Consider the following 15829-nt stretch of genomic DNA (forward strand, 5'->3'; position numbering starts at 1 on the left):
ACCCACCTCATGTGAGTAATTACGTACATGTTCTGTAAACAATAAATCTGTATGTACACGTAAATAACCTAAGGGTTAAAAATTGCTTGAAAACTCTCGGAACCAGTAAAATGGACATGATTTCGATGACTTTTCTAGTTCAACGACGGTATCTCTTTTGAGCTTCAGTAAAAATCTTTGGTTCAACTAAGTGATTTTTCTGGTTCAACTATGGCATTTTTATCATACCTTTAGTAAAAAGCTTTAAGCTTCTTTTTCGTTCACTATGGCTTCTCTTCTTCAAATCCATACATTTTTATCTTCATTTTTCTTTGAATCTTCCCCATACAGCTTCACCATTTTCTCTTTGTGTTTTTTCTTTTTTCTTTCCAATGTAAGATTTATGGCTTGAAAAAATTGATTCTTGCTGTTGATACGTGGGTCCTGTGCAATTAATTATGTTTTGTTGAACAGTTTCTGAATATGATTGCAAGCCACCCGCCAACTAATTTGTGTTTTTTCTTCCGTTTATATTTAGCAATTTCGTCGAATTGTCAAGGGATTTTTTTTTTCTCCTAATCAGAGGTAGTTTTTTCTTTGAAGAAGGCAAGTGATGGTGTATTTGGCAATTGACTATTATGTATAACATGCATGAGGGTCGAACGCTGCAATGGGCAGATTCTCTGCAAGAAATTATTTATTTTAAAATCCCTTCTGCATAGTATCAAACTTTGATAAAAATCTAATTTTAATTAAGATCAAACGGGGGTTTAATATTATTTTATTTTTATTTTTTCATAAATGAGATATTAATAAATATATGTATTTTATATTGACATTTATTTGTAATCATGCTAAGAATCAAAAACCAACAAAACATAAATTTAAAAATTGAATTTATACCTGAGAAGCTATCGTTAATATGAATAATAATAGCCAAATCTTCCCCTCATTACTCCTCACAAAAGTGTTGGCCATCAATAGGATAAGCCAATAAAACCATATGAAGAGGAGATGAGACCTAGCCTTTATATAGAAAATAACTGAGTCGTCCCATTACGATTAAAATTATAATTAGGTTTTATTTTCGACCCATATACTTAAAATTACAACTTCATATTAATTACAACTCGTAAGGTGTAAAAGACCTAATTGATCACTTAATAAATTTGGTCCAAACACAAATATCATTATGAGCCATACATTTAGCCCGTAAAATTTGCAATCGAATGTAAATTCCACGTATGGAATTATTCCAACATTTTATACACATATTTGTCCATATATGTGCGTTTAGACAGAGTGCATTTGGCTGTTGATTAAGAAATGTGAATGGGATTCGTAAGAGAAAGAATGGTCTTCTTAATTTATTATTAAAGAATGATTAGATTCGTAGTCCACTGCCCAATATTTAACAACAAAATAGACACTCTTAAATAACTTTCTATTTCAAGTTTAAAATAATTTATTGTTTATTTTATCATCGGTTTGTTATCAGTTCAAACCTTTAATCCTCGACTCCTTATCTTTTTCAAGTCGATGTCTAGTCTGATTTATAAAATATTGCTTTTAGGTTATGGAATGTTTTAATAGTCATGTCTATATTATGAATGGACAATATATTGAAGTTCAATCAAGGTTTTTTTTTTATTATTGTACCCATACAAATAAAACCTTGGAATTTTTAGCTCTTGAAGAACACTGTAGAAGGCCGGAGTGTTTCAAAATGCAATCAAGAAAAAAAAAACGCAAATAAATCTTTGTAAAGTACAGTAAAAGGGTAATTTCAAAACATCTACATGTAAGAAAAAAATGATTTTTTGAGAATAGATTTTGTGAAAAAAGATTTTTTGGTGAATATGTGGTTAAATAGTAAGAAAAAATTTGATTATTTTACCCATACAAATAAAACCTTGGAATTTTTAGCTCTTGAAGAACACTGTAGAAGGCCGGAGTGTTTCAGAATGCAATCAAGAAAAAAAAAACGCAAATAAATCTTTGTAAAGTACAGTAAAAGGGTAATTTCAAAACATCTACATGCAAGAAAAAAATGATTTTTTGAGAATAGATTTTGTGAAAAAAGATTTTTTGGTGAATATGTGGTTAAATAGTAAGAAAAAATTTGAATTTACATGTAAAATTATTCTATTCTCCTTTACTAGGAGAATAAAATAAATTTTAAAAAGGGAGGATCAAACAAGCCCTATTAATAAATACTCTACACTTACTTTGATTTTGTACATACCATGAGCAGTGCTCTCATCATAAGGGCTCATAGGATAGCTTTTCATTTGATTAATTCAGTGATATCTATGCAACTATTGAAGCAGTAAATTCAAGACAACAAAAGATATTTAGCAGTCTCAATGTGTTTAGAAAGCTCAAGAAGACAAAAACAAAACAATAAATTAAACCTTATTCTCAATAATTCGGATCGACTATATGGAATCCCTTTCACCAGTTCATCAGGCTCATTGCTAGACTTACAGAAAGATCCAAATCAGCAGAATGCATGGCTAAAAATTGCCCAGGGCGGCTAATGAAGTTAGGCATTTAGAAAATGTCATTCTCATAATAGAATATGATAAGATTTATGACTTTTCAAGCATACTGAATAAGCCCAAAATACCTCTTACAGATGTACATTCCTGTAAGCCCTTGTATTTTGTTTGTATAGCCTCTTCCCACGGAGTGATTATCTGTCAAGAAAATTGAGCAGACATTGATGGATTAAAATTCAAACAATGACCCATTCTCTTCAAACAATGACCCATTCTCTTCAAACCCTCTATAAAAGAGGGAATCAACAACATAATTTGATAGCTTATTCTTATTTTCTCACTTCATGGCTGGTTTCAGAAATCATTTCACTATTGAAATGGCTCTAGTTGGGCTTCTCATATTGGCTGTCCTAGATTTCACAGGTCTTTTTCTCTTTCCCTCTTAATTAGAGCATGCTTACTGTGTAGTACTAGATTAGATTACAAAGTATAACAAATGAGATTTTAGCTTCTTTTTCTCGTTAATATTGTTTTGTACATTCCTATCTACCTTCCCAAACACGCCATTAAGTTTAACGACGATATATGTCACGCCTAGCAGCATAATCTGCAGATTATGAATTCAAATATTACGTGCTTAGTCCTGATATTATTTTGTATGAGCACTTCTCAATAATTTGTGTAATAATAGGCTTATTTTATGTTCATTATGATACAGTGGCTCAGACAGGGGTTTGTTATGGAAGGAACGGGAATGGATTACCACCTCAAGCAGAAGTCATCGCGCTATACAACCAGAATAACATCCGAAGAATGAGAATCTACGACCCAGATCAGGCTACTCTTCAGGCACTTGGAGGCTCCAACATTGAGCTCATACTAGGCGTCCCAAACCAGGATGTCCTTCAGAATCTTGCTGCTAGCCAAAGTAATGCAGATACTTGGGTTCAAAACAATGTAAGAAACTATCCTAATGTCAAGTTTAGATACATTGCAGTTGGAAACGAAGTGAGTCCCTTGAAATCGGACACATCTCAGTATGTACCGTTTGTCCTCCCTGCCATGAGAAATATTCAAACTGCAATTTCTGCAGCTGGACTTGGGAACCAGATTAAGGTTTCTACTTCCATTGAAACTGGTATGATCGAAAATTCTTATCCCCCATCAAATGGTGTATTTCAAGCTCCAGTTCGAGAATATATTCAAGGGATCATTGACTTCTTGGTAAACAACAAAGCCCCTCTACTTGTCAACATATACCCGTATTTTGCACGCAAAGATAATCCACAACAGATTACTCTCGAGTATGCTCTTTTTACGTCAGATGGAATTACAGTGCCTGATGGAACGCGTTACCAAAATCTTTTCTACGCCTTACTAGATGCCATGTACGCAGCCCTTGAAAAGTCTGGTGGCTCAACTCTGGATATTGTTGTATCCGAGAGTGGTTGGCCTTCGGATGGAGGAGGACCAGACACGTCCATTGATAACTCAAGGACCTATAATACGAATTTGGTGCAACGTGTAAAGACAGGAAGCCCAAAGAGGCCTGGAAAAGCAATAGAAACTTACATTTTTGCTATGTTTGACGAAGATCAGAAGAGCCCCGATTATGAGAAATTTTTCGGGCTCTTTCGACCAAACAAACAACCTAAGTACCCGATCAGCTTTGACTAGTTCTAGATATCAAGTGTACCAATAAGGAGGACAGTGCTCTAGAACTGGGACATACAAGTTCTATATAAGAATTCCTCCAGTTTATTTGATGAGCAATAAAGAGCAGTATGAATAATATTTTTTTTCTTTTTCTTTTTCAATTCTCAAGCCATACACAAATCAGAAGATTGCAGCCAGAGATTCTATTGAAAGGATTTTAACTTCATAAATGAATAATATTTTCATTTCATCACGTGATTAAAAAAAAAATACTCATTTGACTATGAAAGATGTGGCCTCTAAGGGAGTTTACGCCTTAAAAATGTTACCTCACTATAGCGGATTATGGTGTGTAATCGAGTTTAGGCAAACAACTTTTCACGATAAATGGAGTCATGTCCCATCACTCTTTTCTTTCTTCTTGAACCGACAATAACAAGTCCAATAATACAGAAAAGTTTTACATAAACTACTAAAACAACATATAAGAAAAGTTTTATCTAGGTATAAACCTGTTTGGTTTAACAAAAATGTGATTTTTAGTAGATTTTGATAAAAGTTGATGAAACGTTTGGTTGAAAGTCTAATGAAATGTTTAGTAAAAATTAATTATTTGATTTGACTTACATTTTAATCAGCTTTTTAAATGAACCAAATAGGGGTATATTTATTTGTGACTGTGAGAGGTAGCCTATCAAAATGTCTTTTTCTAAAAGGAAATAATTTTTCTTTGTTTCCTTATATATTGAAAAGAATTTTATTTAAAGTTGACTCTCAACTCATGATCTAGGTTAACAATTATTTTCATATAATATGAAGGAACCAGTTTCTTTTATATGAAAAAAAATAAAAATAATAAAAAATAAAATAAAATATATATATATATATAGGATCATTCAAATTGACCAAATGTTGAAGGGTAAATAGTCCAACTAAGTAATTCAAGACAACCTTTCTGCAGGCTTAGGAGAGATTTGAACCCTTTGTAAATAAACAAAGCGTACATAACAACTCAATGCTATGCCTTAAATCACTCTATCATTTATGGCATTCAATCTTAAACCTCCTAGTTTCTTATGTAACACTTCATTTTGTTTAAAGTATAAACTACATTGATTTGTTTTTAATTTGGCATGCCTTGCAAACTTCGAAAATACATTTAATTGCAATGGAAGCTTCCGGAAAATAAAGGCCAAGCTTGTCTTATATAATCATTAGTAATTGTAATTTCATTGTTTACCTCTATCTGACATTAGATATCGATGGGCCCACAAATATAAAAATGCACTAACTCTCCTTCTTTGCTCTTTAATTTTCCTCGTCCCTCAAGTGGTTCGCTAATGAGAGGAACAAAAATGCCACACACGACAAAGGAACAAGTAGAACAAATTAGAAGAAATGTATTTGACTGTACTTCATAATATAACTGCTTATAGCAAGAAACTAATGATTATATAAGACATTTCTATAAAAATGTGTCAATGGAGGTATGAATCTGGTGTCCTCACCAATTCCTCTTGAGTGGATGAGAGGCAATCTAGGTTAAGGAAGATCCTGTTGACTTCGATAGAGCTCCAATAAATCTGGGTCAAGTTGCTATAGTATCTCTCTGGAGATCCATGTATAGTCAGAATCAGGTCGATCAATCCAACGAGAAAGGAAGGATTGAACCTCTCCATCATTAGTCAACACAGTCTGTTCATCTAAAATAACATCAATTTTATCTTTGTGTGTTGTGAGAGGTGGTATTAGGTTAGAAGAGACAAAAGAATCAGGATCAAGGTCTACAGAAAGAGTTAAAAGAGAATCATCGGAGGGATTGAAATGGCCTTTATAAGCAACTAAGTTCTCAACATTGAAAATAGAGTGATATCCAAGGTGTAGTGGAATGTCAACAACATATGCATTTGGACCAACTTGCTTTAAAATTTTAAATGAACTAACACTACGGACTGGTAATTTATAAGCGGGTCCAGATAGACGTCGCTCTGACCTAATTCGGGCCATAACGTAATATCCAATATTAAACTCAACATGTCGTTTATGCAAATCAGCTCAGAGTTTATATGATGCATTATTGGCTTCAAGTTCTTTATTGATCTCGATATGCAAATCATGAAGGTGTCGTGCAAATGCCTTGGCTAACACAGACACTCTAGCATATGGAAACACGGGCTAAAATCTAAAGGCTTCCTAGGCTTATACATATGAACAATTTCAGATAGACTTGTAACTAATGATCGATTTATGGAACTGTTATATGCAATTTTCATTGTATGAAGAATCAGATCCCAATTTCTAAGATTTTCCCTAACTAGACATCTTACCAAATTACCAAGACTATAGTTAACCACTTCCGTTTGACAGTTAGCATAAGGGTGGTAGGCCACAGAAAATTTCAATTTGGTACCAACCTTTTGAAAGGTTCTTCAAAAATGGATAATGAAACGAACATCTCTATCTGATACAATGGTTTTAGGAAGCCCATACAATTTGACCATTTTATTAAAGTACAACGTGGCAACCTTGGGAGCGTTTGAGATCTTGCTGCAAGGTATGAAATGAACCATTTTCGAGAAACGATCGATTACCACATAAATAGAGTCATGCTGCTTCGAGTGCATTGAAGTCCTAACACAAATCCATACTAACATCTTGCCAAGGTCAATTAAGGACGGGAAGCGGTGTGTATAGACCAGCATTTTGTCTCTTCTGCTTGGCCAACTAACAAGTGTTACATGTGCTAACTACTTTAGCCACATCTTTCTTCAAACTAGGCCAATAAAATTGACGTTCAATCTCTTTTATGGTCTTATCACGCCCAAAGTGATCGGTTAAGCCTTTCGCATGAATTTCCCACACTATGAAATCCCGCACTAAAATTCGAGGAATGTACAATTTATTAGCCATAAAAAGGTAACCCTCCTCAAGTCGAAAACCATCCATGGTATCTGACTGTCCACCCTGTAAATCCAGAAAGATATCCTTAAAATCATGACACGTTTCGTAATCCTCCTTAAGTCTTTCAAAACATATGACCTTAACGCTTCTGATCGACAAAAGGGAGATACGACGACTTAAAGCATCAGCCGCTTGATTCTCTGTGCTCTTCTTATGTTTCAAAACAAAAGAATAGACTTGTAAATATTCAATCCAGCGACCATACCTAGAGCTCAACCTTTTCTGGCAATGTATCAATAAGGATGTGGGTAACCCGACGAGCAGTGACCATATGTTCTAGTTGCCTCACCTCTATCCACCTTACTAACATCTCCCTAATGTATTAGCCCATATCATGCGCTGGATTCCACTGATACTTTCCGTATTGACTTAGGATCCCATATCAATGAGTTATCATTGAACTCGTCTTCCTACATGTTCTCTTAGTCCGTGTTATCCATGCCAAATCAATTATAAAGTCTAAATATGTGGATTTCTAATATTTTTTTCGAGGACTAAAATGAACATCCATAATTTAGCTAAAAAAAATATATATCCATCATATTCTCAAACTTGACTTCCTTAAACATAAATTGTCGAGATTTAAATATATAAATCACACATAAATATTTCAAGAACCATAGCATAACATAAATTCCTTAAAGTTTCTTTACCTCAGAGTCGGCGATTTGTGACAATGGCGGCATGATGGTAACAAAATAATTATTTGACACACAATTTCCGAAGTTTTGGAAATCAAGTTTATGTTTCGCAAGTCTACAGAAAGGTAAATCAAGCTCTAATACCAACTGTAACGCCCCAAAATTCTAATAACCCAACGCGTTACCAAGTACGAGTTCTCTAACGTTAATTTCCAAAATACGAGATGAAAGAAAGTTTTAAAAATAGAATTTATTTAATCAAACTATATAATCATAACATTTTTTTTCTCAAATCTCCATTTTTTTAAACATATAAACTTAAGAAAAATTACGGAACGAAATAACCTGGAATGAGTTTTTATATAAAAAAAAACAGCCAGCTGAAATAGCTTTCTACCTTTGCGCAGTAGTTTGCAAAAATTATTTGACCTAGCAAAACTTGACGAAAACTTATGAAATTTTATAGAAAAGTGTAAAACTTATATAAGTACAACATATAAAAATTTAGGATCTTGATGACCAGGTTTGAAGCTCAAAATTTATTTTCGACTAAGCTGGTCTGTGCTTCCAGGATTTGATTGCTACAGTTTGCTAAAATTGTTATAGTAAATTCCACGGGACCCCAATCTACCTATTTTCAGTTTCATATGATAGATAACTCACAAAGGACCATTGTCCAATAAAAACAGGTGCTAAAATTCTAAATATGCCGACCATAAAACAATTTTAAACAGTGGCAAAATTCTGGAAAATTTACTTTAAAAAACCAGTTCAAAGATTAAGACTTTTCGTTTCAAAACATGAATTTAAACTACAACTTTTGGGACTCCCCAATGATTATTAAACATTAAGTGATCTAAAACATAAGAAATAAACTCCTCTAAAAATAAGACACGCAATTCATGCCAAACCACCGCTTGACCTCCGATCACTTTGAAAATGTTAAATAGGAGTGAACATCTCAAAGAAATACTCAGTAGGCTACACATGCTATATGAACATAATAATCATGTATTTAATCATGCATTCTTACATGTTGTGTTCATAAATAAATAGATCGATGATCAAGTGTTCATAAATAAACAGAGCGATGATCAAACAACCTACTTAAGGCTCTGATGAGCCTCTGCGACCATCAGTTTAGATATATATAAATCTTTGTTTCATCCAAATTTAAGAGAAACTCTAAAAGCACTTCATATACTTCATGGGCAAATATAACGAATAACACGGTTAAATGAAGGACAACTTCGCGTAGGGATTCTACCTCAACTCCCAATAATATGGTAATGAGTATGTCGATCAATATTCCTTTCGAATCTTAAATGTGAAAATATTCTCTACTTTTCTATATTTTTTGTGTTGCTGCCGTATGTATATAATATGTATTCAATGTGTGCTATGTCTTTCATGTATCTAGAATAACTTGTTATCTATCATCAATTGGAGTTAATGGATAATTAAGAGTCTTTAGCCATGTAACTCTCAAGGATGAGATAAAGACGGATTTTAAACAAACAAATGGTTTCCTAGTCAACTTTGAAATCTACACATGAATTGCTGATAAATCATTCCAATCAAGATCAATTAAAACAAATCCTAAAAGCTTTCATCCTAATCCAAAATAAAAAGGTTAAATTTCAAAATATCCAATACACGTGGCTGCCAAAAATATCAATTAAATCCTTAATTGACTATAATTAAGCATGTGATTTTTTTTTGAACATCAATATCATGGCCTAACTTATCCAAAATATTTTTTTCTCGAGTACAAAATTTCCCATTTAATATGAGCTTCAAAACAAGTCCAATATCGATATGAAATTTCTTGTTAGATGAATACTCGATTATGACCGAAAGCTAAAATTTTGACACAAGATTTATTTTTAAATTATTCCCTCAGTATCTCAAATTAACAAAACATGTCAAGATGAAATACATATTGATAAATTTCTCGTTAGATTAATACTTGATTATGATCGAAAGCTAAAATTTTGGCACAAGATTTATTTTTAAATTAGCCCCTCGATATCTCAAATTAACAAAACATGTCAAAATGAAATAGATGAAAATTTATTTTCATCTGCTACAACAAATGTCTAATCAAATTCTCTAATCGCATAGGTTAAGTGGCTAACAGTGGGAATCAATTCGATCAATGATTCCGACCAAGTGGGGTTTAAGACTAAAATTATCAAGTTAACAATAACAAAAAGAAATTAAATGATACAATTTTAAAATGAACAGTAGTATAGACTTACATTAAACAGCGTACAAGGACTCATTGTCCGATTGTAGAGGCGGTGCCCACGGAAGCTTGAAGTTGTTGGCGCGTACTCATGAGACCTCAGTCCAACCGGTGGTGGTACAATCTATTTTCCTGTTCCAATTCACACATATGGACGGCTTCAATAATCAGTTCAATAAATTGCTTCTCTCGTCCCATTTCCAGAATTTTAATCGGTATTGTCAGCCGCAAATTCAATGCATAGCAAGCAGTAAAATCTGATGACAAGCTGATGATTGTGTATTGGATATTATAAGTGTGGTGTCGCAGCAGTTTAAGCAGACATAAAGAAAGAGGCTCGAACTGGAAAATGTTTGGAGTTATGGGTTGTGTCCAATTGATGGTGAGGTTCTGCCGGTGGCGACGGGTGAGGCGGGAGCGACAGTAGGAGCGGCAACGGTGCCTGGAAAGAGATGAAGTTGGAGACCGGGTGTGCTGTTGTCGAAGTGGCAGAGAGGTGTTAGTAGCGGCGAGTGAGAGATGCACCACTGATGTCGGTGGTGCTGGAGAGTGGTGTCGTCGGCGTGGGGGAGGGACGTTGGTGGGAGTAGCTAATGGGCCCGGTTGACGACGTACAGGCACGGGGACGCTGAATATTGTTGAGTGATTAGGTGTTGGCGGAGATGAGGGTTATGGTGTGGGCCAGTTAATGGCTATGTTGAAATGGGTTGAGTGATAATATAAGATTGGGCATTGATTATATGGGTTTTGGAGTTATCGGGCTACGTGGGTTTGGGCTGTGTGGGTTATGATTTAGGGAGTCAGGAGTGTCTGGGGGTATATATGGGTTGTTCTAGGGTTTGGATTAGCGAGAATTGGGCTGGTTTTATATGTGAGCCGATCGTAAGTAGGTTTGAGTGTTAGGGTTGGACTTTGTGAAAGAAATAGCACTGCAATTTATCTAGCAGCAACAACAAACAATTTTCTTCTAGAAACTGATGAAAAGACTAAACTAAAATTTTCGAACGTGAATAGTACACGTGAACAGTAACCTTTTTTTCCCCACAAAGAAAGAAAACTGAAAAAAATGAAAAATGTTGTTCTTACGCTAAATCCTTTTCACTTGTGCTATTCTAACAAATTTTGGATAGAAGGCAAGAAGAAATTTTGGATCGTAGATTAAGCTTATCCAAGTTTTGACTTTGATATCAAATTTGATGCAGGACCAACTGGATAATTAATGAAGAACAAAATAGATCTATGAAGAAGATGGAACTAAGGAAAGAACGGTATAAGAGGAAGAGTCAATAGAAGAAGTAGAAGAAGGTAGAAAAGAGAGAAATTTCATCACAAGCCACCAAAATAATTTAGTTATTTATTAACTGTCTCAATAACATGACAAACTAGGTTGAAATATCAAAACAAAATCCTAAAGAGAAAGGCCAAGCCCATTATAAAATTTCACTAACATAAATAATAGTCCAACTAAAATAAACAAAATAAATAAGAGTCCAAATAAAATAAAACAACTATAAGTGGATGTCCTCATCACTTCCACGACTAAGAGAGAAAAAGGGAGGACACTTGGAAAATGAGATGAAGAAGAGATAAGCTGATACTTCTTAGGAAATTACTCGTAGCATTATTTCTTAATTTTTCTAATATGAAATATATACAGTATTAGAAATAGCTATAGCAAGCATTCTGAAGGTATGGGATTACAACAATTGTCTTACATATATGTCTGTCCTCTCTTCTTTTAACTCCCAAACCAAAAGCAAAAATTACTTAGACGATGGCTCAACTTCTCGTTTGGGCCGATTGCGGGTGCGTGGTGCTGCAGGTTCATTTTCTAAAGGAATGTTAACTTCATCCTCATCCTCCTTTGCTTCTAGTATAGCTTGGTTTATTGCAACCTGGTTCATCACACAACTGAAGTTATGCACCATCTTATCTTCAAACATGAATCAAGTACTTTGAATACACACAAGCCTATAATGATACCTGACACAATTTTTCTTCAGGAAAAAAAGAAACAAAAGATGAAGGATAAACACTGCTCCAGATCTTGAGAAATGATTGAACAGCAAATATCACAATTTGTAGTGATATTTAACAAATCAAGTTATGGCCATTGAAATTCAGATATTGCTAGTGATAAAACAGAACCGCCTGGTGAGTTAGCAACTAGCAATTACTAAAATTCCAAAACCATTCATATATAAAACTTAAAATTCAGTTGAAAAATTAACAATGTAAGAGATAAAACAGGACAGCACTTTGAGCATTTTAGAATGATACTTGGACACTACTTGAGAAACTATAAACTTAGTTTATTTAAGAATTTGCATGTCACATATAACCACGTTGGACTGCAAAAATCATTTCAGCTACCTCATGCATATTCAGTTTTTCTTTTTCCCCCACTACTACACATTGGAGGATGCTGAGAATCCAAAGAGGTGCTTCGCTTATAGTATATAACGGATAAAAACTTTTCACTTCTAGTAACAGAAATTGTAATATTGAACTACCAAGCATCTGCATTCCATTAATTCAAGGAAATGTCTTTGGTTACTCATGGACAGGCTGGAAGCAAGCAATGTAGAAATTATATACGAGTTTTTCTTAACAGATCCTATCTCCTTAGGAAAAAGTTATGAATAATTACAGGAAAAAAATTTCACTCATATCTTTTAATAAAGACTTTTTGACTGTGCCCAGGGATAATATATGAATACACAAAAACTTTTTTCTTGAGCATAGCATCTCTCCATTTACATATACTTTTCTTCTTCATTCCTTAATCAATACTGCTCTGAGATGCTTCCTGAGATAAGTGCAACTAGCCCACACATTTTTCGCTCTTTCTATGAGAATATAAAGGGTGAGACAACAGTCTATATTCCTTGAAATTTTCCCATAGCTTGCACCTCTCTAGCCCTAAGACTTCATTGTGACCAGTCTTGTAGGTCAAGCCAGCAGGTTGTCTTACGAATCAGTTGCAAGCTTTGGCATCCTTGAAGAATTGAAGGAGACAACCTAAGAGATCCGAGCTTTAGCGAAGTTATCAGTAAATATTTGAATTTGGCCTCAGGCTTGAGTTTCAAAGTTCTAATAAAGGACATCTTAGTTACGTTGTGACATGGCCTTGCATTAGCAATCAAGAAGTTTAGGCTTCTATTAGAGTTGACCCACAGCAATAGCATGCTAGGCTGACATGTGGGATCTCTTCATCGAAGTGAAAATGACATAAGTTCAAACTCAAATAGGAAGCCTCAAGTTAAGATCCTCATGCAGGGGTACAGAGTTTTATTTTTGATGCACATCTAAAAGGAGAACTGTAAAAACGGTGCCAATAGACTATTTTATTTAGGGAAGTTGAAACTTCTCAAGCCTTCATGACGTTAGCACATTGTGGACAGTGTCTGGGTAAGCATTGGCCCCATGATAAACGTGCAAGGAGACTTCAGCAAGATTATTGAAGTCATGCATAAAGTGTTTCTGTGAGGTCATACTTACAATAGGAGTTTCTGGGAACTGCTAATTGTGAATTTCAAGAGATATTGAGAAATTTCTTACTAAGTTCTGGATCTTTGAAGTTCATTTACTTGAGAAATTATTGCTTGAGGTGTGATGCAGTAGCATTTTCATAATTTCAAATTATTGTGAGGGAAATATTCACTTGTTGACAATCTGGTGGAGTTGAGATTTTGAAGAGCTGACACTGAGGATGAGATCTTGGTTTGCTATTTTAGGGAAGGCATGTTTACAAGTATCAGTCATTCCCCATCATACTACAGGGTAGCCTTTGGATCCTTTTGAACTAAGCAAGCAACAATCTTAGAATCCTGGGGTAAGGGGTACCTTACGGTAGACTTTTGGGATCTCAAAGAACCTCTAGAGTTCCCCATGCAAGTTTGTATTTGCATGCAGCATTGGAACCGCGGCAGACATTAGGCATTGATTTTGGGCAAAAGCTACATAATAGGAACCACTATGCTCCATGGGATATCATCTTGCTATAGGCCAAATAAGCTATTGTAACAAGCATACCAAGAGCCTTGTGTGTCAACTTGTCTGCATTGGCTGCTATGGGTTCTAGCCTTGCTGCCTTCATGCAAAGAGGTCAAATAGAAGGCAAGTATTGGCAAGATGCCAACGTGAAACAAACCGTGTAGTATGATCATAGTTTGATGGTACTTCAAGAAAGAATTGGATTTACATGTGATCCTACTAAACGGCACTAACTTGATGACCACAAGGATAGTTTCTCCCTTACCACCAAATATTCATGGAATGAACCATGTGTTGAGGGAAAACGTGGGAAATAATCTACTCAAGATCACCGACAAAGAAACGAAATGATGTGGGAGTGGGAATCACGACAAATGTGAGTAATGCGGATCAGAAAGTATGTTGGCACCAGGTGCAACATGGTGACACATTGAGTATTCATGCTAATAACCTTCATGGCCTCAAACTTGCAATTGGTCATCAATAAGATTCAAAGATACATTTAAACCGAGCCAAAGAATCTATCATCACATATTCAGTTAATCCAAGAAAACATGACAGTAAAGGAAGGGTAATGTTACTAGAATGAATGGAGATGTGTGTTGAAAGAGAACTTCCCCTCCTTATCTAGAGAAACCCGTGACCCATGACTTATTATTTCTTAATAGGAGAGAAAGGTTGGACTTTGGGAACGAAGACTTTGAGGCATCAAATGGGTGAAAAATAGACCAGTGACACAAGACCTTGACTTCCATCCAGTGTGAGTAAACTATATACTGTCAGAAGTCTGTACACATAAGTTGAGTTCATTTTTTGCTATTAACAGCTACCGATGTAAGCAGCCACTAATTGTGGATCTACCCCTCTCCTTGTGCCAATAGTGTCGTAATTGTTTATCCTACTCTTCTACTTGCACAACCTCCCGATATTATCCCTTCAAGCATTATCTTTCCCCATATGAGCAGCCGTCAAATACGGCTCTGCCCACCTGTCCTTGAATCAATAGCATCACAATTTTGTATCCTACTCTACTACTAGCACAACCTCCTGATATCGTCTATTCGAGCATTATCTTTCTCATCATTTCAATGCACTAAGGCCATCTCACCACTTCTCTTGTCCCGCTTTCATGACACGAACGAATTATAATCTCGCAAGAAAAGAAAGATGCGGCATTTTTACACTAGTAAATACATGTTATCATAAAATTACCATTTGTTATGCAAAAATTTAAAATTTCCAGATATGGCCTTAACGTTCAGGGGCAGACCTGGGGGGGGGGGTTTATAGGGGCAATTGACCCCCTAGATTTTGGGGAAAAAAAAATTATTGCTTAGCTTTTTTTTTTTTTTTTTCCTCAATTTTTTTTATTAAAAGATACCCTGTAAATTTTATTTTTGCCCCCCTAACCAAGGTCGTCTGGGTCTGCCCCTGCCTGTTTATAGCAAAACTTGTGCATCAAGAAAATTAAAAAATATTTTACACAAGGTTTTAGTGTACATATTAGACGAACATGCTGCACTCAACAGGCAAGTTACTTTTAGACCCGAATGGACATCCAGAACTAAAAGAAGACCAAAGCAGTGCATTTGTATTTTAACTCGAATCTAGTATGGTAAGTTCAAAAGATCTATACAGAAAAGACAGAAAGAAATGTGCAAGGCAGTATCAAAATCTTCTATGTCCATCAGATATCATGTTTCGTGAAATTCTATACAGGTGCCTTTTTCTGCCATCTTCTTTTTGCAAGAAAACAGATATATGTTTTTAAAGACAGCCACTTGGTTGCCAATGCTAGCCATCCTACACCTGCAACCTTCATAAAAAATATGCACCTAAACAGTCAC

The 15829-nt window shown here is 35.0% G+C and overlaps 1 protein-coding gene and 1 long non-coding RNA gene across 2 annotated transcripts; one reads left to right on the forward strand and one right to left on the reverse strand.

Moving 5' to 3' along the window:
* Nucleotides 1–2290: 2290 nt before the first annotated feature.
* On the reverse strand, nt 2291–10694 carry LOC111386081. Its single transcript, XR_002701149.1, has 2 exons — nt 10000–10694; nt 2291–2678 (listed from the first exon to the last, which is right to left on the reverse strand). It is a non-coding gene; the product is annotated as an uncharacterized LOC111386081 (long non-coding RNA).
* Nucleotides 2779–4297, forward strand: LOC111386074 (glucan endo-1,3-beta-glucosidase, acidic-like). The gene is made up of 2 exons (XM_023010500.1): nt 2779–2903; nt 3199–4297. Exons 1-2 carry the CDS (start codon nt 2825–2827, stop codon nt 4155–4157), a joined length of 1038 nt encoding a protein of 345 aa, XP_022866268.1. The 5' UTR covers nt 2779–2824; the 3' UTR covers nt 4158–4297.
* Nucleotides 10695–15829: the final 5135 nt, after the last annotated feature.

Source organism: Olea europaea, chromosome 3 (genome assembly GCF_002742605.1).
Source record: "Olea europaea var. sylvestris chromosome 3, O_europaea_v1, whole genome shotgun sequence".
Lineage (NCBI taxonomy): Eukaryota > Viridiplantae > Streptophyta > Magnoliopsida > Lamiales > Oleaceae > Olea > Olea europaea.

Coding starts and splice junctions, on each gene's coding strand:
- LOC111386074 (XM_023010500.1), top strand. CDS start 2,825: ATGGCTGGTTTCAGAAATCATTTCACTATTGAAATGGCTCTAGTTGGG. Junction 2,904..3,198: donor GGCTGTCCTAGATTTCACAG/GTCTTTTTCTCT, acceptor ATTATGATACAG/TGGCTCAGACAGGGGTTTGT.